At 46.5% G+C, this 25,962-nt stretch overlaps 1 protein-coding gene across 1 annotated transcript in view; it reads left to right on the forward strand.

Moving 5' to 3' along the window:
• Positions 1–25,752, forward strand: part of NDUFB11 (NADH:ubiquinone oxidoreductase subunit B11) — a 40,280-nt gene extending 14,528 nt beyond the window's left edge. The window contains exons 2-3 of the mRNA XM_082263423.1: positions 16,326–16,456; positions 25,576–25,752. Coding sequence (XP_082119549.1) covers positions 16,326–16,456; positions 25,576–25,702 — 258 coding nt within the window. The 3' untranslated portion in view covers positions 25,703–25,752. The remainder of the gene's footprint in view (positions 1–16,325; positions 16,457–25,575) is intronic.
• The last annotated feature ends 210 nt before the right edge of the window (positions 25,753–25,962 follow it).

Genomic DNA, 25,962 nt, shown 5'->3' on the forward strand with positions numbered 1-25,962 from the left:
TTCTAACTGTATTTTTTGTTAGAAAATTACTTATAACCCCCAAACATTTTATATAATTTTTTTTAACAGATACCCTAGGGAAAATAATGCAATTATTGCAAGTTTTTGTCACACGGCATTTGTTTAGAAAGAGGGATATCTGAATACCCCGCGCTTAGTGCGCTTGCAACAAATGTGTATTAGAAAATTATATATATATATAGTAGATTACTATTGTATTGAAAATTGTGCAAAAGTTCATATGTGCCATAGACAATACTACAAAATATGACTCAATCCAGCTGTAAAAAAGTTATACACAGAGTCCTGTAGGAAATAATAATAATAATGTCCACAATGTAACAATCTGTGTTGGGTGTAATATTACACCATATAGGGATGTAAATCCAGAGTTACAAAATAAATAATCCAGGCAAGGTGATATATTGATGGTTGGGATTTTAAGGGTCAGCACAGTGCTCGGGGATGTATGTCAAAAGGCTCACCAGAAAAGATGGATTCCCTCTTACCTTACGGCAGGGAGATCATTCAAGCTTATGGAGAGTAGGATTTCTCCTCCCAGAACATAGAGCTGTGCTGCTGGTCCTCACGCTACTCCTGGATATGGATTCCCTTATGCGTGCACTCCGTGGGCGACGGGTATTTTAAATATATGACGCCTCATAGTGAAATCCGTATATATAGTTTAAGTATATAGTCTGTCATATAAAAAACTTTCATGCGTAGGAGACAGACTTATAAAAGAACTAGTTAAAAAACATATAAAGTAGGGAAAACAGTCTAGGCACGGATGGTACGGTATACACCGAATGTATAGGGGGACGGGGAACGCCGGTTGCCGCGTGCGTTCCACACCATCCTATCAAACTACCGGTCACGTGCCCCTAAGTGCGTTCCAAAATGACGCGTTTCGTCATCAACACGGTATTCGTACAGCGACTTTTCAAACGCAATTTATTTTATTTTTTTAATATACTTTTATAAAAAAAGTTTAAAAAAAATTTTTTTTTTATAAAAAAATTAAAGATGGTACGTCGAGTAAATGGATACCCAACATCATGTTTTTCAATTGCATACGCTCATGGAATTGCAAAAAAATCCGGTACTTAAAAATCCCCGCAGGTGACGCTTTAAAAAATCTTTTTTAAAAAAAGCTCCAACAGTTATGGCGATATCTCACACGTGTAGTGCAAACAGTTTACATATGCGTGCATGACTTACGTGTGTGTTCGCTTCTGCGCAAGACCACTGAGGGATGGGGCACTTTAAATTTATTTTTTTTCTTATTTATTTTTTACACTGTCCCTTTTTAAAAGAAAAATAAAATATATCTATATCTCACTTTTATTTCTATTGCAAGGAATGTAATCATCACTTGTAATAGAAATAAGGATGACAGGTCCTCTTTATTGAGAGATCTGAGGTCAAAAAGACACCAAATCTCTTTTGCTTTTAAAAGCAAAAGATCAATAAAAAAAATGTAAACCATTTTTATTTTTTTTTTTCTTTTGCTTTAAAATGTAAAAAAAAAAAAAAAGCGTTCACTTCCAACCTTGACCGGAAGTAACATCATGACATCGCTCCAGTCTTCCAAGGCCATAGAGACAATTTGGTCTTTGTTCAACTCTGTGACCAGCGGACCGCATCATTGAATCGTTTCTCTGGCGCAATGGTACAAACAGCCCGAGCAAAAAAGGCAAGCATTGCGGGGATCATGGGGGGGGGGGGGGGCATAATACCAGTAGACCACTTGCAAACCGCAACATATATATTCCTTTTGCAGTCGGCAAGTTGTTAAACTAAAGTTTTTACATACTTCATATTTGTTTATTATTTTTCTATTGGTGACCTTGATGCCGAGAGCTGCCTATACAATGCAGTGGAATTGTTTCCATCCCTGATACATTGAGCGCTTTATGACTATTTTTAACTTAATGGTTCAACAAATCTGGTAAGAGGCACCTTTGATCATATCTCATGGTGGTGGATTCTTTTTGCAGAGTGGATGAGAAGTATTTTCTCTTTCGTTTATTGACGGACACAGCTCCTTTCATTCTTGACCATTGGGTTATGCTGCCCCCTACAGGAGTAGGACACTAGGCACCCATGGGCAGTTTTAGGGGGTATACTCCCTCTTCCAGCTATAGTCACTCAATTTTTTTCTGCCTAGTCAGGAGTAAGGACCTAGTTCCTTGCTTGGATCTTTGATCCAGGCAAAATTTTTAGATAGGAAATTTTTTCCTCCTGGTTTTTTACCCATGAGGTCTTCAATCAACTGCCAGACTAGGCGACGGGCTGGATACTCTAGATCCAGTGGTCACCCCAGTCTGGCCAACAAGCGCGCGCAGGCCTCAGCTCCGTGCTAGGTCGGCCACGACATAGCCCCACTGGACGGGGTCTGGCCCTGCAAGTTAAACGTTTTGCAAGGTCGCATACAACCTGGCCTCGGCCTGAGTCGGTGTTCCTCCCGGCCCACAGCCCCCCATTTCGATGGAGAGAAGGGTCTGTCTGGAGTGGTTCCCACCCTGTTCCTGGTATGGTGAGTAGTTGTCCCCCCCTCTACCCCTGAAAGGGTTTTGGTGCGTATGTGGGCGCCTCCTTGGGATGGTCAGACCCCCGGGTTCCCCTCCTTCCTGCAGGCACCTCCTCTGGGGTTGGGGCAGGGTGCTAATGGGGGGGGGGGGTGCATGACCGGATGATCGATTGAGCGGGGAGGGCTCCCTGTCCTGCCTGGATCTGTCCCAAAGCCTGGTCCCTGTATGCCTCCTAGTGCCGCCATTTTGTTGTAGTCTGTGTGTTTCTATACATGACAGATATTTACCTATGCAAATAGCAGCGGCCATGACAGTGGAGCCCTGTGAGCGGCGCTTTTGGCAGTGGGAGCCCCTCCTTTTCCCCTGGTGCTGACTCCTGGATCATTTATCTTCCTGATCGCCGCACGTGTAGTGCAGATTCTTCTGTTGTTTGCTGGTGCCTGTGTCGATGGGTGGTGAGTTTGATGGGGTCCTCTCCCTCTCTCCTGAGGATCGCTGTGTGCCTGGTGCTGGCGACCGGGTAATGCTGCCAGCGCAGTGGGGGTTGTCGCTTAGCAGTGTTACACTCTTTTGTGGGGTCCCCCTGGTGTCTCATGGAGTCTTTGGTGCACGTTTTCCCACCTTATCCCCTTTCTGAGGCTGCAGGGCCCCCAGGGTCCCAACTATCCATCCATACACTGACGGCGGTCCTGGAGTCTCTTGTGGGTGACGGGCTAGCAAAAAGCGATTACTAAGCATTACCCTATGAGGAGTCCCTCCTTAAGAAGTAGACTGTGCCACCGGTGGTGGGCCCTCCGATTTCCAGATTAAACAAGGCAACCATGATTCCAGTTGAAGAGCCCCCGGCCTTTAAGGATCCGGCTGACCAGAAGGCGGAGGCTGTGGCCCGCATTATGTATAACTTAGCTGGTTCGGCAATGAGACCGGTATTCACCATTGCCCTACTGTTGCAAACTCTGACCAAGTGGGCTAAGCTTTTACGCTGTGACCTGGAGGGAGAACAGCTCCCTCCTGCCTTGCTGAGCTGACGGACCAGCTGGTTCAGGGGCTGCAGTTTATCTGTGATGCCTCTTTGGATGTGGCTCCCCTGATGGCTCGTCTCTCTGTTTTCGCGGTGGTCCTTCAGCGTGTCTTTTGGCTCAGATGCTGATATGCAGACCAGACTTCTAAAAAGGCCTTCACTGATCTTCCCTTTCAAGGAGATTGTCTGTGTGGAGCTACCCTGGGTTACATCATAAAAGGTCTTATGGGCTATGCTATAAGCAAGGAACCTAATCATAGACGCGGTCCTTCCTTCTCGGCTCTAAAGAAATTTTTTCGTCCCTCAGGGTCGACTGACGAGGGCTCGAAGCCTTTCAGGGCTCCTCTGGCGCATCCAAACGAACCTGGTGTGGCAAGCCGAGAGCGAGCTCCTTCTGCATGAAGGTACACCCTCACCCGTCTCAGGGGTGGGGGGGGTGGGGGGGGACATCCTCGCTGGTTTTCCAGACCCATGGACTTCCCTGGTGCAAGACAAGAGTGTCCACTAAGTCATTCAGTCCGGCTACAAGATCGAGTTTCTCTCTTGTCCCCGACAAGGTTTTCTCCTTCTAACCTGCGCCTGTCCACAGACCGGTTAAAGGGTCTGTGTGGGGTGGCACAAGACCTGTTCCTTCAAGGGGTGGATGTTCCAGTTCCGACTTCGGAACGTTTTTAGAGTTTTTACTCAAACCTGTTCACAGTCCCCAGGAAGGAAGGCAAAGTGCATCCAATCCAGCGTTTTCTCCGCTTTGCTGTGGAAGGGGAGCATTATCAGTTTGTGGTGTTACCCTTTGGTCTCGCCTCCGCGCCTCTGGTCTTCACAAATGTGTTGGCTCCGGTGCTAGCCTTGCTACGCCAACAGGGGATCATGGTACTGGGCTACTTGGACGATCTCCTGCGAGCGGAGTCTCCCTCTGCCCTGGTGGAGAACCTGGAGATCACAATACAAACTCTGTGAAAGTTCAGCTGGATTCAGAATTTTCAGAAGTCTGCCCTGGTGCCATCCACGAAGCTGGACTATTTGAGTATGACTCTGGACTCAGCCGTAGCCAGAGTGCTTCTTCCTCTGGACAAACTCCGGAAATTGCAGGCTGCGATTCGCCGCCTCCTGCTGTCCAACAAATGGTCATCCCTCCGGACTTGCATGCGGGTGCTGGGCCTGATGGTGTCTACCTTCGAGGTCCCTGCAAAGGGAGATTCTAAGTGGGACAAGGCTCCGCAGTCTCTGGACAGTCAGATCCAGCTGAGTCGGGCAGCAAAGAAGTCTCTGATATGGTGGCTTCCCTCCCTGGCACTTCGGCTGGGAAAATCCTTCCTCTTCTTGTATTGGATGGTGGTCACCACGAATGCCAGCCTGTCCGGCTGGGGGGAGTCCTCAGCAAGCATTCTGCTCAGGGGATCTGGACACTGGAAGAGTCCAGACTACTGATCAACGTCTTGGAACTCGGAGCGACCAGACTGTGTCTGGATCATTGGACGGATCGTCTTCAGGGTTGTCAAGTGCGCATTCAATCAGACAACGCCACAGCTGTGGCTTATGTCAATCGCCAAAGGGGCATAAGGAGTGCCCTGGCGGCTCTGGAGGTAGTCGGCATTCTAAGGTGGGTAGAACGGTTCGTTCCAGTCCTCTCTGCCATACATATTTCCGGGGTGGAACATTGGCAGGCAGATTACCTCAGTCGGCAGTTGTTGGACCAAGGGGAGTGGTCCCTTCATCCAGGGGTGTTTCTGCAACTATGTCTCCGGTGGGGCACCCCCCAGACAGATCTGTTGTCTCGGCTCAGCAGAAGCCACATATGCACTGGTGGTAATGCGGGGTCAGTATCGTTTAATCTACGCCTTCCCTCCTCTCAAGCTTCTGCCTAGACTCCTACGCAGAATCGAGGCAGAAGGAATTCCAGTCATCTTAGTCACGCAGGGGTGTCCAAATTATGGCCTTCCAGCTGTTCAGGAATTATTCCCATGAGGCATTGTAAATCTCTGACATTCACAGACATAACTGGGCATGATGGGAATTTGTAGTTCCTGAACAGCTGGAGGGCCATAGTTTGGACATAGCTGCCGGACTGGCCTCGCCGGGCCTGGTAAGCCGATCTTGTGCGATGGTCGCCGACATTCCTTGGAAGCTTCTCCCAAGGACCGATCTTCCATCCTGCTTTATGGTTGCTAGCTTTGACAGCTTGGCTGTTGAAAGCCAGCTGCTAAAGGAAAGAGGTTTGTCACGGTGCTCACGGATGGACCTTGCAAAGGGTTGTCCCCTTCCTCTGCGACCATTTCCAGATGGATCAGACAGACGGTGGTCCAGGCCTATTCAATCAGGGGTCAGGTTCCTCCTTTCCCTGTTAAGGCGCACTCTACTCTGGCACTTAGTGCCTCCTGGGCCTTCCGTCATCAAGCGTCAGTGGCTGCCACCTGGTCGTCGGTGCACACTTTTACAAAGTTTTATCAAGTGGATGTGTTGACATCAGCGGATGCTTCCTTTTGGCCGCAGGGTTTTGCAGGCTGCTGTTAAGAGGACCTGGTCCTCTTTTAAGGGTGTATTATTTTTTTCAGGTGGGCTCCAGTTGTTTTGGTTGAACCCTGTCACCTGGTTGGCTACTGTTTAACCTTGGGAATTTTTTGCTGTTTTCTACCCCTCATGTTTGACACTGCTTTGGGACATCCCAATGGTCAAGAATGACAAGAGCTGTGTCCATCGATGAACGAAAGAGAAAATTAGATTTTTGACTTACCGTAAAATCCATTTCTCTGATGTTCATTGACGGACACAGCACCCACCGCTCTGTGGAGTTATGATTCTCCTGACACTGCTTGTAACAAAACTGAGTGTCTATAGCAGGAAGAGGAAGTATACCCCCTGGGACTGCCCATGGGTATAGCCAGAAGTTTTTTTCTGCCTAGTGTCCTACTCTTGTAGGTGGCAGTATAACCCAATGGTCAAGAGTGACAGGAGCAGTGTCCATCAATGAACATCAGAGAAAAAGGATTTTACGGTAAGTCAAAAATCCAATTTTTTGCACTGTTGAGGGATTGGATTACTTTTGAGCGGAGACTCTTTGAAAAAAAGGACTTCTTCTTTTGTGGACATTTTCTTCTATTTTATTCATTTATTTTGTATCTGTTTTTCTGATTGATCACATAATTGAAGTTTAATGTTTATCACATGTTAATTACTATGCTGGAATCAGTGCTGCTTTTTATGTGCTCTATTTGGTTGACTGGTATCATGGTTTTTAATTGGCTGCTTTTTCTTTAATTTGACCTAGCTCTGATATTCTTTGCTTACATAGTACTGTGTTGGATTGAACTAGTTTTCTTTGCTTTGTTTTTGTTATTCAGTCCCAGAACGCTCTGTAAGATTGTTACTATAGCTACACTGTATGAAGAGGAGGTAGACCGCATCTCTCTGCAGGGGAAAGGAGGAGTCCCACTATAAAGTAAAATTCCATGCAAGCCCTTTCCTTTGTTTTGGAGTAGGAAAGGGTTAGAATCTCTGTTAAGCTTTTATTGCTGTCATTGTTTAAGCTTCCAGCCCCAAAGGCAGTGGTCACTGCGACAGGAAGTCAGGGAAATCCTTACAGAGGGAACCCTAAGAGTTCCAAAAACATGACTGAGGTTTTGATCCAAACTCAAGGAGAAAGTTTTGCCTGGATATGCAAACGCAGCATAACAACAAGGCAACCTGTGTCTGAAGTTGAAGCTGGTTCATATTGTTGTTTTAACTTCAATTTTTCTATTATTTTGTCTATCATTGGAGGAGGTGGGTCAGTATCTTCTAAACAAGATGACCCCTTTTTTTTGCAAATGAGAACCTCGTTTTACAATGTATCTCAAATTAGAATTTGCTGTATTGGTTGCCACCAGCCAATTAAAATTAGACTTTCAGTTGGGCTTGTGTTTTTGAGCTGGTGGCGCAAAGAGAGCAAGTCAGAAAGTTATTTCAGGTACTTTGATAATGGGCCCCACCATAGATACTTGTAGTATCTCACAACTGGAAGGACCTCAATAGATCATTTCTGTACTATCTATCCCAGACACAGCTGCTGACCTTAACACCCCCCCCCCCCCCCCCTCCTTAGTGCCAGAAGACCAGCATTGTATGGCATTGGGGAGGTAGAATTTCTACAGTAAGAAGCAAAAAGCAGCACACGAGGGACACTTGTGCTGTAGGCACAAAATTTTAAATTCAATTTCAGCTTTAGAAGGTCATTAAAGACCAAACGTATTTCCTTTTTAGTTGTGGAGAGGTATTGAAGAGGAAGTAAACTCCTCAAAATGTTTTTTCTTCCCTGCAAAGTAAATGCATAATGTGCTAGTATGCATTGCATTCTAGCACATTATGTGACACTTTCCTCCAACGAAGTCCACGCCGCTGACGCATCCATGTTCACCCGTCTTCTTCCAGGTCTGCGGTCTCCGGCAGTATTACTGGCTGGAGCCGCGTGACGTCACTCCACAGTCACGGCACTGGCCTCTGAAGAAACGGCACGGCCGGCCGTTTCTTCAGAGCGGATGCGCCAATGACGTCGTCAGCTGCATGCACTGCAAATATCTCCTAAATGGTGCAAGTTTAGGAGATATTTACAGCACCTATAGGTAGGCCTTAATATAGTCTTGCCTATAAGTAAAAATAATAAGTGGTTAAGTAAGTGGTAAGTGGTTTACAACCACTTTAAAACCCCTGCCAGGTTCTGTTGCTGTCTGTGCCCCTTTTAGGGAGATTCACCCCATTTGTTCTGTTTACCATTATTATGGAAAGTGAAATTAAAGGCAAATCCCAAATTTTGGGCTGACATTAGAACAGTATTAGAGGGGAAATCTTCCAACGGAAACGCTACTTCTGGTGACAGCCCAGGATTCCTTCACTTTGAAAGGATTTTCTCTTACTTCCTGTTTGGCTATGGGGTAGGAAGTGAAGGAAAATGTCTTCAATGGTACACAGATGGGGGAAAAAAAAAAAAAAACAGCCTGGTACACACAATGAGGTTTTTGGACGAATGATCGTTCGTGGTGTTTTTTTTCCTTTGCATGCTAGTCTTTATATCGAAAACGAATAGGCTACTAAAGTACGTAAATTCTCGTACGTCGGAATAAAAATTTGGAAGTGATGTAATGAGTTTGTATTGTATTTTGGCAAAAAACTGTATTGATTGAACGAAAATTGTATGATCTGATATCATAGGAGAAACATTTTCCGGTTTTTCCCTTCGGAAATTTTCAGACGAGAGCTGTGTACCAACTGTGAGATTATCGTACGATCGCTTTGAAAGTGATATTTTTTGTTGAATATTGTGACTCTATCCAAAAAAAAAAAAATTAGCTTTTTGATGCTTTAAAGCAGAGGTATCAAACCCAATTTCATCGAGGGCCGCATCAGCATTATGGTTGCCTTCAAAGGGCCAGTTGTATCTGCAAGACTAGATGTCAAGAGTCCCCCACTATCAGAAGTGAAAAGTTCCCCACCCTCCCTTACATCACAGTGCACCCTCTTTATCTTGTGCTGCATCCTGGAAGAGGCTGGGAATGGAGCTGGGAAGCAGAAAGTGCAGGGTCTAGAGGAGAACCAGAGGAGGGCTGGAGTTTGCTGAATGCTGAGACCAGGGGAGGTAGAGATGAGGTGGTGCTGCAACTGAACAGAGAGGTACAGAATTTGTATGAGAAGTTCTGTTCTCCTCTCTGCTGCTGACTGCTGAGACAAGGTAGGAACAGAGATGAGGGGCTAGCTGCAGGAGAGGTGCGAGGGCCACATGACATGGCCTGGAGGGCCACATTCGGCCCGCGGGCCTTGTGTTTGACACACGTGCTTTAAAGTGTTTGTAACCTGAACACTTAAATTCGCTGTCAGCCCCTCTCTTGTATATAGCCATGATGCACAGTCCTAGTGTGTGTTTTTTTTTTTTTTTTGATGTCTCTAAATACCTTTTTTTTTTTTTTTTTTTTTTTTCATATATCTTCAGGCTGATCATGTGACTCCGAACCGCTCTCCTACTCCGATCCAGGGCTACAGCGGGAGGGGCTGAGATCTCCCTCTAACATCCACTGGGGAGGTCACGTGGCCGCTCAGCCCCTCCGAATGTACCCCTGGATCGGAGGTGTAGAGCGGCCGGGAGTCATGTGACCAGCCTAAAGATACATTAAAAAAAAAAGGTATTTACATGCTTCATATTTAACAAACATTTATACAGTGCAATATGGCTTCTTAAAAGAGAGGGGCTGGCAGTGAATTTTTTTAAGAGTTTACGGTCTCTTTCGTTCTCTGACTGGCAGACACAGCTCCATATCTTCTTAGACCCTTGGGCTTATATTGCTCTCTCCACAGGAGTAGGACTAGGCGGAAATAATCTTAACTACGGCCCTGGGGCAATCCCAGGGGGTATACTACCACTTCCTGCTCTAGGACTTCAGTTTTTTTCTGCCTAGTCAGGAGTAAGGACATTGTTTCCTGCTGGGATCTGTGGTCCTGGCATTTTTTCCTTTTTTTAAATTGAATTTTTTTCTTCTTTTATGTAATTTTCTGTTCTTGTGAGAACCACAATCAAGTTGGTTCCTGTGAGTACTACAATCAACTGCCGGACTGAGCGACGCACTGGATATCCTAGATCCTTACGGTCTTCCCAGTCTGGCCAACGAGCGTGACCCAACTATTGGCTCCGAGCTAGGTTGGCCGCGACATAGCCCCACTGGACCCCCGGTGCTCTGTCATCATTCCAGAGAGAAGAACGGTCAGCTATGTTTACAATAGCTGACTATCCTTCTCTCTCAGGCAATCGGAGCTTCCTGCCCCATGAATCGAGTCCCCGCTGCCTAGTGGGGGCGGGAGCACGCCGCCCTCGCCCCCTTGCTGCAGGGGCGACCGACCGACGTAGAGCTACATTGGTTCGCGCAAGAGGAGCTGCCTGCCGCAGTAAAACTGTGGCGGTCAGTCGTGAAGTAGGTAAGGGCGGCCTCCAAATTAAACATTGAGTCCCTGGAGCAGGTATCGCCACCTGATCCACTTTCAGAAGCTGCGGGACCCTCTGGGTCTCAGTCTGCCCTGGCAGCCATGACTGTGGTCTTACAGTCACTTGTGTCAAAAGTTGATATGGCCCTTCAAAAGCGGCCTACTAAGAAGCGCCCCCCACCATCACCTGTATCCTCTGCCTCCTCAGAGTCTGAGGTGGGCTTGGCCGCCGCAGACGGGAGTCAACCTGCTGAGTCCATGCACCCTGAGTGCTCCAATAGTGAGGATGATTCCTCTTCCACTGCGGCTGCACATAAAAAGGCGCTTGTGGAGGCAGTGCGGGAAACTTTAAAATTGGAGGACATAGCTAATGCTGCGTCGTTTGCACTGGTGCAGTTTAGCACCCGTACACCTTCCAAGGTGACTAAGGTATTCCCCTTTCCTGCCGATTTTGAAGAGATTGTTGCTAGTCAGTGGGAAGCCCCGAAACTCATGGTCGGAATACTTAAGCATTTCGCTGGGAGGTATCCCTTTTCAGGAGTCTCTTTTGAAGAAGCTGACTGTTCCACCGACGGTGGACTCTCAGGTTTCTAGATTAAATAAAGCCACGCTTCTTCCAGTGGAAGATTCCCCATACTTTAAGGACCCTGTGGACAAGAGAGCTGAGGCTCTGGTCCGTTATCTTTTCACCGTGGCGGGCTTAATTTTGAGGCAGGTGTTTGCTATCCCCTTGGTCTTCCAGGCCTTAACGGAATGGGCAAAACTTTTATGCCAGGATCTGGAAGGAGGTCAAAATTCTCCTGAGCTGGCGGGTCAGTTGATACAGGGGCTACAGTACATCTGTGACGCATCCCTGGATGCGGCCCCTTTGGCTTTTTGAGTGTCTGTGACTGCGATGATCCTTCACCGCATGATTTCATTGAAGTACTGGTCGGCGGCTAGGCTTCCAGAAAGGTGCTGACTGATCTACCTTTTGCAGGAGCCTGTTTGTTCGGTGCTTCTATGGAAGAGATTATTAAAGGTCTTACTGGAGGTAAGTGTATTCTGCTTCCACAGGCTGCTAAGAACAAGGAGCATCGTCTTAAACGTGGTCCTTTTTTCTCAGCTTACAAGCGGCCCTTTCGTCAGGCTGGATCGCAGGACAAGGGGTCATAATTCACCCGTACCTTCGCGGGAGGCTCCAAGAGACCCTGGGTTGGTAAATCAAAAGCGTATTCTGCTGGCCCCGCAAACAAGCCCTCCTCTGCCTGAAGGGGCACCTTCACCCGTATCCATGGGGGGGGGGGGGTCTTTGTTTCTTTTCAGGCCCGTGGACCTCACTCATTCAAGACAAATGGGTACATGAGTTGATTCAGTCTGGTTACAAGATCGAGTTTTGGTCCTTCCCTCCAGCAACTTTCTTCCCTTCCAACTTGCGCCTGTCCCCGGATCTTTACGGGGCAGTGCAGGATCTGTTATCACAGGGAGTTTGAGCCGGTTCCAGAGTTGGAACGTTTTCAGGGATTTTATTTGAATCGGTTTACTGTTCCCAGGAAGGAAGGCAATGTCTGCCCAATCTTGGACCTCAAGGCTCTGAACTGCTTTGTGCGGGTTCAGAAATTTCGGATGGAGTCCATTCGCATGGTAGTGGCATCCCTTCATCAAGGGGATTTTCTGGCCTCTATCGAGATCAAGGATGCTTACCTTTTATTTTCCAATTATTGTCGGGCATCAGCGTTTCCTTCGCTTTGCCGTGGGAGAGGAGCATTATCAATTTGTGGCGTTACCCTTTGGTCTCCCGGGTGCTCACAAACGTGTTGGCCTTGATCAGGCAAAGGGGAATCGCGGTACTGTGGTATCTTGACGACCTTCTTTTGCGAGCAGAGCCTTCGTCGACTTTAGAGGTTGAACTGAACATCACGGTACGAACGCTGTAAGAGTTTGGCTGGACTGAATTTTCAGAAATCGGCTCTGACTTTGTCCACCAAACTAGACTACCTGGGCCTTACTCTGGGCTCAGCCTCCGCCCAGGTGTTTCTTTCGGAGGTGAAACTGCTAAAGTTGCAGGATGCGATTCAGCTCATGTTGTCCAACCGTCGGTCATCTCTCAGGACTTGCATGCAAGTGCTGGGTTTAATGGTCTCCACCTTCGAGGTGGTTCCATTTGCTCAGTTTCATACCAGGCCTTTGCAGAAGGATATTCTTGCCAAGTGGGACAAGACTTCTTAATCACTGGACAATCTGATTCTTTTGAGCCGGGGTGAGCTTCCGCAAGGGAAGTCCTTCCTCCCCCTGTTTTGGACAGTGGTTTACACGGATGCCAGTCTGTCCGGGTGGGGAGGTGTCTTGGGTACAGACTCAGCTCGAGTTTGGACTCCGGAGGAATCCAGTCTGCCAATCAACATCCTGGAGCTTCGTGCGATTAGGCTGTGCTTGTCCCAGTGGACAGATCGTCTGCAGGGGTGCCCAGTAAGGGTTCAATCGGACAATGCCCCGGCTTTGGCGTATGTCAATCATTAAAGAGGCACAAGAAGTGCTCTAGCAGCCTGGGAAGTAGTTAGCATTCTAAGGTGGGCAGAACGGTATGTTCTGGCCCTTTCTGCTGTGCACATTCCGGGGGTGGAGAATTGGAAGGCGGACTACCTCAGTCGACCGATGTTGGAGCCGGGAGAATGGTCCCTTCATCCTTAAGTGTTTTTAACAACTGTGTCTCTGGTGGGGGACCCCCGATGTGGACCTGTTGGCCTCTCATGTCAACCGGAAAGTTCAGAGGTTTGTGGCAAGGTCTCGGGATCCTCTGGCCGATTCCGCTGGTGCTCTGGTGGCCTCCTGGGGTCAGTATCATCCTATTTACACTTTTGCTCCACTACAACTGCACACACAGTCACTTTGTTTAGGTCGATTATAATTGGCACATAAATTAACTGATGCAGAAGATACTGTCAGTGTGTCTTTGTGTAAACAAATGATGACTATTGTGCATGTGCAAATTGTCTCAACATCTGAGCAAAGTGAGCAGTAAAAGAGTCTGCTTCTCGAACATCTTCATTATTACCTCTGGCAGTGTCATGTGTTCTACAACCTTTGTAATAGTATTTGAAGACTTATAAGACTAGTACCTGATCAGTGATAACAGTCACTGCAGATTGCAGACGCCTGAGCCAAGGAGGACTGGGAGTTGGGGTCCGGGACGCTCACTCAGGGGTCTCCCTCTGCCCACAGTGGTCTGTGTTAAGAGGACGGAGGACACTTGCTGGAGGACGGTCAGGACAGACACTCACTGAGGGAGGAGTACCAGCGCGCATGTGGGAGCCGGGAATGTTTGCTCTGACACTCAGGTCTCCCACAGCAGACTGTCCGAGAGTAGAGATGACAGTCCTCATGTGCCCGATCCCGCCAGGAAGCTGACACTGCAGTGAGACATTTCCCGATCTGTACAGCTACTGATCGGAGAAGTCTTGCTGCCTGTGATTAGCAGAGTGCAGTGTCGGCTTACTAGCGGGGTCAGGCACGGGGAAACTCGAACATGCCGGAGCTCATCTCTGTCCGAGGGTCAGGGACGCTTGCTCCTCGTGTCTCCTCCTGCAGCGACGCTGGGGATGATGTCAGCGGGAGGTGGAAAAAGAGGGCGCGGCTAACCACCACAGACGGATTCCAAAGCGCCATCGCTGTGCGGAGATGGAGGGACGGCGCTACATGACGTCATTAGCACATCAATTAAGCTGGTCGCAGCATTGATTTAGAATCTCGGGTGGCTGAATCGCGATGCATTGATGCTACGATTAAATTCAACACCCCTAATGTATAGGTTGGGAATAGGATTCGGGGGGCTTTGAAGAGACATGTCAGTCATAGCCACCACAAGGTCCATGTGCTTTACTACAGGCTAGGTTTTATGCCAGGTCAAGTTAACTTTAGGTTTGTGCAGGAAGTCTGTATGTCGATTCTCTTGTAGTAGAGGGAGTAACATAACCCTTTAAATTGGTAAAGTAACAGTTTACCCAAATTAATTTTTTTAGGTTTTGGTAGATACTGTAGAGTTTTTGAAGTGTTACTCAATCCCACGACAGTAAAATCAGTGTGTATATGCATGAAAGCATGCTTGTTATACTCATTGTGGAATCTAAGGGGTTAATCCTCTGCGTTGTGTGAAAGGGGTGTTTGATCCTGTCTTCTCTGATCCTCCACTTCCTCTACTGACTCCAAAACCTGACTAGATGGGACTGAGCATGAGCAGCCTGACTCCTAATGCTCTGTTTGGTGTGTAGTGGTAGTTTTTTTTTTTTTTTTTTTTTTTTTTTTTTTTTTCTTGGCAGTGTGCATGTGATCAGCACAGAGCCAATCACCACTGTCCAGACAGAGTGTCAGGCATCCTGATAGGTCAGCTTAATGCAGTATGAAAACTCCTACAAGCTTTACCAGGAACTGATAAGTCACAAGATTGCTATATACTGCTGATGAGAAGATATTTAGGAGTTTATATTTACTAAAATGATTGCATTTCTATGTACTGTGGGGGAGCAGATATTGTAAATGCAGGTTCCTGGGTTTAATAACACTTTAACCAATTGCTTTATTTGCCGTTTGTTCACCTAAATGTGGCATTTGTGCCCTTGTGTAGCATTGTTTGCACACCTGTGCCAGCCATTACCAGGGAATTCCTCTATCGTTCTTGGATTTTACATTTCTTATGGAGAAAGGCGTAAGAACACACAGAATCCTGGGAATCTGAGGCAGTAACTATGGTTGGGGAGAGTGTACCACTGATGTCTCCAAGGATATATGAAACCAGCAATGACCCAGCTGGACTCCACTAGTAATTCAAGAATCACAGTGGACGGGCTATTTAATACGCTAGAAATATAATAATTGCCCTGATGTGTGGTATGTTGCAAATTTGTGCAAAAGCCTAATAATTCTATTTAGATACATACGTATTTGGCCTTGTTTATCCAGAAGGCAAAGTGTTTTATGTTGCCATTACCCATATCAACTTCTCTATAGAAGAACTCTGTTGGCTGTGCATTGGAGAAACACTGGAAAGCAAAAGGTTAAAGCTGCTTCATTGCTTCTGTGCAACACAGACTGTTTTATTTCTGACACAAGGTCCGGTGTGCAATCGTGAGTTTTATTGAAGAGAATTGCTTGTGTAAGGGGCGCACTTTTCAGTTTCACCAGCAGAGAGCAGCATGTGTACATCATTTTCCTACCTTTTTATTATATATATTGTGTCCAAGGAATCTTTTGCTGGATTGATAAAACCCCCCCACCCACATCTTCTGATTCTTTGTTACCCTATCCTTTTTTCATCAGTGGGTTCTTTAAGCCTCACATTCCATTCTCTCCCACCAGTCTCTATTGTCTGCTTCCTCCTCATTAGCAGCTCTTCTTTGTTCCTGGGCCGCTCAGTCTTCTTTCACCTCTGTGCACAGTGCTTGTGTGATGTGCACATCTCCCCTGCGTTTGCTGCTTTCATGTGCCATCTCTACCCATCCATGGAATGAGGCAGAGGCACTGCCGACCCAAAGAGCTTACATTGTCTACGTCAAACATGGCATTAATTGTGAATCCAGAGGCAGTCCTTAACAGTCATTTGTCTGGTTTAATATCTGTGTTTATATATACACTGTGTGTGTGAGAATATGAATATATATATTCTCGCATATACAAACCTTTTTATTATGTTTTTCTGCTTTATTTCCCGTGCTGCCTTCATTCAGCTCCTAATAATACCAGAAGATTTTATAGATCTATATTTCATGATCGCATTCCTTTTTAACTCTTTTATTGCACTCTTGCTGCATTATATGCTTGTGACTTCCTCAGTTTGACTTCTGCTTTTTTTATTCTAGAACCCAGATTCATTTGGCTTCAGTGATGACCCCGAAGCTGACTTGTGGAACGCACGCATGGTCTTCTTCAGTAGTGTAACGCTCTGCCTGGTGTTTGGAACCGTATTTGTATATTACATGCCAGATCCAAGGTAAGGCGTTCTGTGCTTCTGTTCTTTTCTCTTCCCCTCTGTGTTGTGTGTAAACTCTTCCCATCTCCTCCGCCCCCCTGTCCTCTTAATACAATAAACTGCCAGTGTGGCATCTCTGTTCCCTCAACACTCATATTGCCATCACTTAGTCATCTCTGAGGGGGAGAATATATTACAGCTATAAGTCTTCTGCTGACAGAAACTTGCACATAACGCCTCACGTAGCCTGTCGCTTTTCGAGTGACAGAACCAGTAGCCCCCCTCCTTCTCTCCTCAACATGGGGTTGGGGGAGCGAGTAGATTTGGAGCAAACCCCCGTGGACCAGCGCGGCTGAGGCGTGACTATATATAGCTTCTAATTGCTTGTTCTGGAGACTGTACTGGAGCAGGGACTGATAACTGGGACGTAGGGACAGATGTAGGGTCACATGTCCCTGCTGTCACTGTCACCTCTCAATTGGAGTCGACGTCCACAGCTCTGCCTGGTCTAGTGAGCAGTATTATGTGATTAGCGCAGGTGAGGACTGAGTGCGTTCTCATTGCAGCCAGGCTATGCTCTTTCCTGTGGGGAGAGTTCTAATGAGAAGAGATCAATTATTTATTTTCATGCTGGGCTGGAAGAAAACAGCAGTGTAGCTTGGCATCAGCTGCAGCTCTGTTCTGACATCAGAGGCAGAAGCCTCAAAACTGCAGACTGTCGTCTTTGAAACAGACCCTCCTGCACACGTTTACTGGTGTACAAATACCCCTCTAATCCATTGCACACAGCTGTCCTCCAACAACAGGCATCCTCGGGTGGTGCCACACCCATAACGTATACCAATCCTCTCCTCATTCTGCCCCAGGCGGATCTGATCGGATACTCCATGTTCCTCTATGGAGCAGCGGATGTCATCGGAGACATCTCCACTGATACTCGCTGCTATCTGATCCGATCCTGTCCATGAAATCCAGATGGATGGAAACCCTATTTTCCATCTGTCTGCAGGATTGGATTGGATGAAAACGGACAGGCGGTCCGGTTTTATCTGATCTCCCATAGAGGAGAGCGGAGATCTGACAGTTCCGTCTCTGCAAAGTAAGCGGGGACGGAGCTGTCATCTGCCTGCTCAGCGGGAATCAATGGATTGAGTCCGCCGAGGGCACCGCTCGTGTGAAAGGACCCCAAGCCGCCTTATCAAATCTTACTTACCAATTCTTCTCTTTCTACCTGCCTTCTGTAGTAGTGGGCATCATTTTTTGGCAGATAACCTTTGAAGTGGATTTTAGCTTTAGCTGTGTTAACAGAATTTTTAGAACAGGTAGACAGGGTAAGACGTGGAAAGGAACCTAAAGCTCCACCTTCTGGCTGGCAAGAAAACTACATCAGATTTATTTCATACTTGTTTAACAACACTTTTTTTTTTTTTTTGCCTGACCATAAAAATGTAGAAAGTTGTTACACATTACCATTAAATGAGAGCTGCCATTAGCTTATTTTAAAGGTGCATTCTCCAGATTATCATCCTTACCACTGCTTCTGTACTTAGTGAGTCAGTGACCTGGAAGAAGTGTATAGCTGGCGTAGTACCAGGAGTCCAGGACACCCGATGTGCATACAAGAGTTTCAGGTCAGCGGTTCGCTAACTGGTGGTGCATGGATGAGGTTGACAGCCCTAGATCTAAAAAAGCAGGTCAGCAATGGCAGCTGCTATACTTATTTCCCGTCAGAGACCCTTAAAAGAAAATTTATATTCATCAGCAGTTATTGTATAAGGGTGCGTCCCCTGCAAGCTCAGATTAAGGCCAGTCATACATGGAGCAGATTTCTTTCCTGCAACCACGGGTTGCAGGATTGAAATTCGCCCAATGCCCCCGTCAACATAGTGTTGACGTGAGAATCCCTCCTGCCAGGCCATTGTCTTCTTCTGCCACCGGGACAAAACAGTGATTATTGCTAGCAGCATCTAGCGATAATTGCAGGTAAAACCCGGCACGCTGGTTGTACCAAAGTCGATCGCTCAGCTTGGTACATTCAGCTTGCCTATATGCGGTTCGAATGGTGTATTGTCCTGCCTAACCAGTCTGCTGTGGTCAGGAAGAATTCACTAAGCAGCAGACTAAAGTTCTTATTTTAATGAGTATGTAAAGCTATTGGTCCATAAATAAACTATCAAAAGCATTTTGTTGTATATGGTAAGTGCAAAATAAAGTGTTGATCCTGCTGAAAATCCAGTGCGCTTTTGTCTTGCCATCTTAAACAGCTCCGGTTACTGCTAAACTACAGAACGCCTGTTGTCACCAAACCCTTCCTGTCTTAGGGTGACAATGCTGCTCCTTCATAGATACACTACAGTCAGTGAGCGTTGTCTCCTTAGGACAGCAAGTCTTACTGGCAGGATCATCGGGTGAAACAAGAAAACAAATGCAGCCACCGCATCTCAGCCCTGATAGGCTGCAATATATTCCATTTATGTTCTTGTGCTTGCAGTCAAATTTGAGAAGCCTCCACTTTATGGGTTTTCACTCACTGCACGCAAAAATAAAATAAAAAAAATCTTGCCTTATTTCTTTGGAACAGGTTTATAAATGGAACCGCTGGGCAGTGTCTACTATTCAGAAAGCTTGCAGTTAGGGGCAGATTTAATGACCTAATAATTTAAAGTGACATTTGTTTGTTTTTTAACTAACAAATATGCCATATAATGATTTGCACAGAGCGGCCCGACCCTCCTCTTCTTGGGTCCTCCACCGCTACTCCTGGTCCTTGCCTAGTACTCCCATAGCAAGCAGCTTGCTATGGGGGCACTGGAGCAGGCTCACTCCTGAGCTTCTGCTCTGTGTGTCCATTCACACACAGGGCGGCTTGTCCCCACTCTCACCTTATAGTAGAGCTGCACGATTAATCGTTAAAAAATCGCAATCTCAATTCACCCCCCCTCACGTTGTTAAAACCGCTTGCCCTCGATTCCGTTCTCTGCTCACTCACAGCTGTCAAAGAAAAAAGAGCCCTGGCAAATGTTTATCAACATTGTTTTACTTTACAATGTATCTTTTCTTTCTTTTCAAAGGCATGAACTCTGTAAATGAGGGCAGTTAAACTTCTTAGTGCCGGTTCACGCTTCCGCGTGTGCGGCGATCGCATGTAATTCGAAGCGCACTGCTCCTTCATTACATGCGATCGGGTGTGCAGGGCGAATTCAGCCATACACTTTGTAAGGCTGAAATTCACACTGCAACCGCACAAAAGTCGCACATGAGGCGTTTTTTCAGCCGCATCAGGATCGGATCGCACAGTGGTTCACACTTGTGCGATCCGATCCTGTGCGAACTGTCAGATCGCACTGCGATATGCGATCAAACTGGGGTTGTCGTTTAACATTTCATTGACACCCCCAGCGTATCGCATATGGCAGTGTGAACTGCCAGGGGTGCGTTTGCGATGCGGGAGCAGGCTGCAAATTCACAGCCTTCCCGCATCGCACAAGTGTGACCCGGCACCTAGGCTACGTTCACATGTTAGCGTAGCGGATCGCGGGCAGAACACCGCTATTCTGCCCGCGATCCGGAAATCATTGCAAATCGCGGGATATCTGTGCGTTGCTGTTGATTTGCAATGGCACCCCAAACGCTGTGCGATGTTGCCGCGATTTCCGCCTGCCGAATTGCGGTAGCATCGCGCAAACAAAATCGTGGGTCGCATGACGCCCAAAAAAGGTACAAGAGCTTCTTTGGGGCGTCATGCGACCCGCAATTTTGTTTGCGTGATGTTACCGCGATTCGGCAGGCGGAAATCGCGGCAACATCGCACAGCGTTTGGGGTGCCATTGCAAATCAACGGCAACGCACAGGCGTCCCGCGATTTGCAATGATTTCGGGATCGTGGGCAGAATCGCGGTGATTCTGCTGTGCCAAGCCCCAGTGCACTTAACTTACCTGTTGTAGCGGCGGCTTCCTCTCTTCAGTCCCCGTGGTCTTCGAGTCCTCAATGACATTGGCCAAGGAGGATCCAAGAGACAGTAGCGAATTTTCATTCGCTATTGTCACACAAATGGGCGGGCTCAAGGCGCACTGCTCTGCGCCTTGGGTCCACCCTTTTCGGAGATTCAGTGTCAGAACGGAGCCATTGGCTCCTTCTGACACAGCGGCACGGGGGGGGGGGGGGGGGGGGATGGGCGCGGATCGCAACGATTGTGCGGGCCGCACAGAAGGATCGTGGGCTGGAGGTTCCCCACCCCTGCCCTAGAGCATAAAATGGCGATGGTTGCAATCTTTTATGTCACACTGTATTTGCACAGAAGTCTTTCAAATGCAGTTTTTGGGGAAAAAATACACTTTAATGAATTTTTAAAAAAACGAAACAGTAAAGTTAGCCCAATTTTTTTTGTATAATATAAAAGATGTTACGCTGAGAATTGTGGGAAAATCATGATCTTTATTTTAGCCAAATCGTGCAGCTCTACCTTATTAGCCCACTGGCTGTGATTGACAGTAGCGGGAGCCATTGGGTACTGCTGCTGTCTCAGCCAATGAGGAGGGAGAGAGCAGGAAAGCCGAGGTTCTTGTTCACATTGCTGGATTGAGAAGGCTCAGGTAAGTTTTTTTTTTTTTTTTTTTTTTTTTTTTTTTTTTGGGTGGCTGCTCCACTCCTGGAGTTTTTTACCTGAATGCATGAAGGTAAAGGCTCATACACACTTGACGGAAATCGGACGAAATATCCTCCGATTTTTCTCTCTTGCTCAGCGGTCATAACTGTTTTTAGTTGACAGTGCATAAATGTTCACAAAATTTCTCGGCTGAATTTTTTATTTTTTTTTTTTTTTGGGACGTTTGTTCCTAGACTTCCGGGTTGTCAGCAACTTCAGATCATGCGCGGTCTTTCGTATCCGATTTTCCGTGGACGTACGGCATACACATTAAACGAAAATTGGTGGTGCTGGGGACGGATGATAAAAATTTTGGTGTTTGTCCCTCCGTTTTTTTTTTTTTTTTTTTTTTTGTTGAAAATGTCGGCATCGGCTGCTGAAAGTTGTGTACACACTAGCCGAAAATCGTACGATTTTACCTCAGATGGGAATTTTCAGCAGATTTTCTACTAGTGTGTACCCCACTTAAGAAACCTTGAGCCTTTCAACCACTGTAAAGGGTGTTAGCATACAATGGTCCTCTTATCTTTAACCCTTTGTTAGGGCAATGTGCAAATCTAGTTTACAGCTAAAAATGAAGATCCACCACCACAGCACATACAAGGTTAACTGTGCTAAACATCACTCCCCATCCCCCTCTCCAACATTACTGAGGAAAGCTAGGTATGATTTTTAAGCAATTAAAAAGGTAAGCAGAAATGTAAAATATATGAAGTTTTGCTATGAGAATATGTAACAAATCTAAAGTAAGTGTTATCCCAAATTGGCTGCAAAAGTGTAAATACACTTTAACCCCGAATCCAACGTTCCTCCTGAAGAAGCAGGCGTTTCCCTCCATCCGCACACACTGCGTTCTCTGTATTCTCTGCCCAGGCAGACGATTGATGCAGCGTCTGGGTTGCAGGGAATGGTGACGCTAAGTGGGGGTGTTGTTGCTGTGGCTTTTCTTTTAATTTTCTATCTCTCCGTGGGAGTTTGACATGTTATGGCTGAGGCTCAGATAGGAGGTGAGGAAGCTGTTAATACGTTTAATGAGTGTCAGCATCTGCCAGAAATAGCAGACCTGTTTTAGTGATTTTTCTCACTCAAAGTGGAACGCAACCACGCATGGAGAAACAAGACGTTTCCTTTCATTCCTATTAGTCCCACGTTCTCTCTCATTATCATTCATCCACATTATAGCCCTCTTTAGCACAGCTTAAAGAAGAGCTCCAGCTTGGTACAGAGATCCAACAAATGACGTGTAATTCTGCAGTTCAGAGGATTGGGGGAAGATAATGGACATAATAGACATGAAGCAGTACTAGCGGGATTTTAAAATATATTAAAGAGTCAATCCACCCAAACCTGATATTTCAGATGTGTTTAGCAGATGCTGAATGAATCAAAATGGAAATTGAAGCGCCATACCAGTGCTAAGAGGTCCAGACACAACTTTTATTCCAGTTAGTCAGAGGGACAATACAAAAATTATGGGTTTTGGGGGGTCCAAGAGCGCCCCCTTCATCAGAGCTTCTATATGGCATTGGCAGACAAACCAGCTACTTACAAGGCCAATGCTTGCAATCCCACTGGAAACAATAATAATAATAGTAAAGATCCAGTCCTATTCACTTTTATTCAGAGTTGTCAATCCAGACCCGATGAAGGGGGTGCTATTGGAACCATGAGATGGGTTGGATACTTTTTGTATTTTCCCGTTTATGGCAATAAGGTTGTAGCTTGGCCTCTTATCAGTGGTCTGGTGCTTACATTTCCATTTTTGTTACATTACACTACAAGTTAAGCAGACCCTGGAGATCCTCCAGGGTGTAGAACATGGGTGTCCAACCTGCGGCCCTCCGACTGTTGCGGAACTACAAGTCCCATCATGCCTCTGCCTTTGGGTGTCATGCTTGCAACTGTCAGCCTTGCAATGTCTCATGCGAATTGCCTTGCAATGCCTCATGGGAGTTGTAGTTCCACAAGAGCTGGGGGTCACAGGTTGGCCACCCATGGTGTAGAATCTGCCTGCCTGGGAACCAGATCCTTTATATCCGTATCCATACAGGAATGCCAGTGAGATGGAAATCCAGCGTTTTTTCCACTTTCCTCAACTGCCAGATCCTAAAGACTGTTAGCCAGACTCTGCAATGGACCTGCAGCTCTTCCTGCTGGATTTTTATTTATTAAAGCTGAACTCTGAGCAAATGGCTAAATTCATGTAAAGAGCACTGTTTTATGCGTCAAAGGATTTCTTCAAGTTCTGAGCTCTGCCACACACCTGATTTTTTTTTCCCTAATGCAGTTAAGTAACACCGATCTTGATGCTTCCCCCCACCCTGTGATTGGACAGTGAAAGGAGAAGCAGTAGACGGATAAGCTAATTTCTGTCACTCTGCTCTCTCCTCCAACCAGCATGCTTTTTCTTGTGCACATGAGCACTGTAGTACAACTATCTGGCTCCCTGGTGTGCTGCTCCCTTCCAGTCTGAGCTCTGCTGTACATGGAGTGCAAGAGGCCGATGCCAACTCTAATATACCTAATCTACTTGCATTAACAAAACAGTATACACAATTATTAGGGATGCACCGAAATGAAATTCTTGGCCGAAGCCGAATAATAATAAAATGTTTGGCCGGAGGCCGAATACCGAAAACGCGGTGTTTCGCATTTTTTCCATTTATTTTGCCAATTTTTTGTCCTCTCTCTTGTCCTCTCGTGTGTCTCTCTCTCACTCTCACTCTCTCTCACTCTCTCTTGTCCTCTCATGTCTCTCTTGTCCTCTCATGTCTCTCTTGTCCTCTCATGTCTCTCTTGTCCTCTCTCTCTCTTGTCCTCTCTCTCTCTTGTCCTCTCATGTCTCTCTCTCTCTCTTGTCCTCTCATGTCTCTCTCTCTCCCTAAATGTTACTGTAGGGAATGGGATTCAGTGCACACTGCAGCCTTGTACCATAGGGTTAATGTTAGTGACACTGTAGGGATTGGGAAGGATGCTGGGAATGGAAATCAGGAAGCATGCAGGCAGCCTTGTAAATTTTAATTGCAGATACAGGGCACTGGGCAGGTCAGGGTTAATGTGGTAACATCAATTACTCAGTGACAGTCAGTCAGTGTCAGTGTGGACTCGATCAGATTATACAGTGACAGACAGTCTCTCATAGTGGTGGTAGTAGGAGCCTGGAAAGGAGCACAGCCGCATACATACATTACTCACTCGTGCACTGCAGCCCGCCCCACACATTCAGTGAGTCTTACTCTCCTCCCTAGTTTTTTCAATGGCACATTCAGGAAGCCAATCACGCCGTGAGTAGCGGCACAGCGGAACCAATCAGGTGTGCAGGCTCGCGTGATTGGTTCGCTGTGCAGCTAATCACGGCGTGATTGGCTTCCTGAATGTGCCATTGAAAAAACTAGGGAGGAGAGTAAGACTCACTGAATGTGTGGGGCGGGCTGCAGTGCACGAGTGAGTAATGTAAGGTATGCTCACCGCTGAAGTGTCCCGGGTTCACGGAAGTCTGAGAGTCCTCCTGTCCTCCTCCGAGTCCCTTCCCCCTGTAAATATCGTGACCTCGGCGATATGAATATCGCCTACGGCCACAGAACGATAGTCGATATCATATCGACTATCGTTCAGCCCTATTATTCGGCACAAAATTATTCGGCCTTTTGACTTATTCGGCCGAACACCAAAAGTGCTATTTTTTCTATTTTCGGCCGAATAATGTTCGGCCGCCGAACATTCGGTGCATCCCTAACAATTATATGTTAACAGGTAAGTAGCTGCATTAATTTGATTCTTTTTAAAGCTGTGTAGAGCTCAGCTTTTCACTTTTATTCTAAAGAAAGGTCCCTAAAGTATTCAGCTAAGGCCTGTTTCATATTGGCTTCAGCTTGTATAGTGTGAACGGCAAGCTTTGTTGAAGATATTACAGCGCCATTCAGCTCCAGTTTGTAAGTGCTGAACACAGATTCTAATGAGTGCTGAATGCCACTTTAAGCAAGCTGCTAGCAGGCTTCAGGACTTCTTGGGGGGGGGGGGGGGGTGGGACCAGAGCAACCTACAGTACAGGTATAACTAAAGGTGAAAATGAAAACTATATTCACTGCATTATTGAATGTGAACTCGGAGCATAGAGATGAACTTTGTATGTCACATGAAGTGCGAGTAACATTTGGTTGCACACAAAAACTGCAAGTGCCTCACTAGTTGTAGCTAGTTTGTGTATTTGTAATTTGCTGCTTTATATATAAATACACACACATGCTGTATATAATAATTCTTTTTTTCCGGCTGTTCTGTTTCTAGCTGTCTATATGTGAAGTAATAACAAGCAATTGACATGTTTTTGGCAGGTTAGAATGTGATGGGGATGGACATATTGGGCAATTTATTGAGGCCCATAATTGGGGAAGGGTTAGGAGCTCCTGACATTGAACTAAAGGCTGCTTTTATTTTTGCTGTACCTGCCCCGAGCTCCATTAAACATTTTTGCTGTCTCTCCTCTTCCTACAGGATGGCTCGTTGGGCCCGTAAAGAGGCCGAGCGTTTGGTGAAACTGAGAGAAGCACAGGGTCTTCCACTCATCCCTGAAAACTACTACGACCCCGACAGCTTGGTATTGCCGGATGATCAAGAATAACCTCCTGCTGCGTTCTTGTAGTGCAAATAAATTATATGTTGGACCTCCTTTATTTTTCTGACTTATTTAAATACATCTGGGTTTATTGGGAAGTGTTTGTGCTAAAGAGATTGTACTTCCTGGCCATGTAGCACTGTATGGTTAGGCAGGAAGGGGGAAGTTTAGAACACCAGCCCCGACCCCAGTCCCCCAGTGTGGAGAACACCAGCCCCCCCAGTGTGGAGAACACTAGCCCCCCCAGTGTGGAGAACACTAGCCCC

This window comes from Pelophylax lessonae, assembly GCF_965119305.1.
Source record: "Pelophylax lessonae genome assembly, chromosome: 7".
NCBI classification, from domain to species: domain Eukaryota; kingdom Metazoa; phylum Chordata; class Amphibia; order Anura; family Ranidae; genus Pelophylax; species Pelophylax lessonae.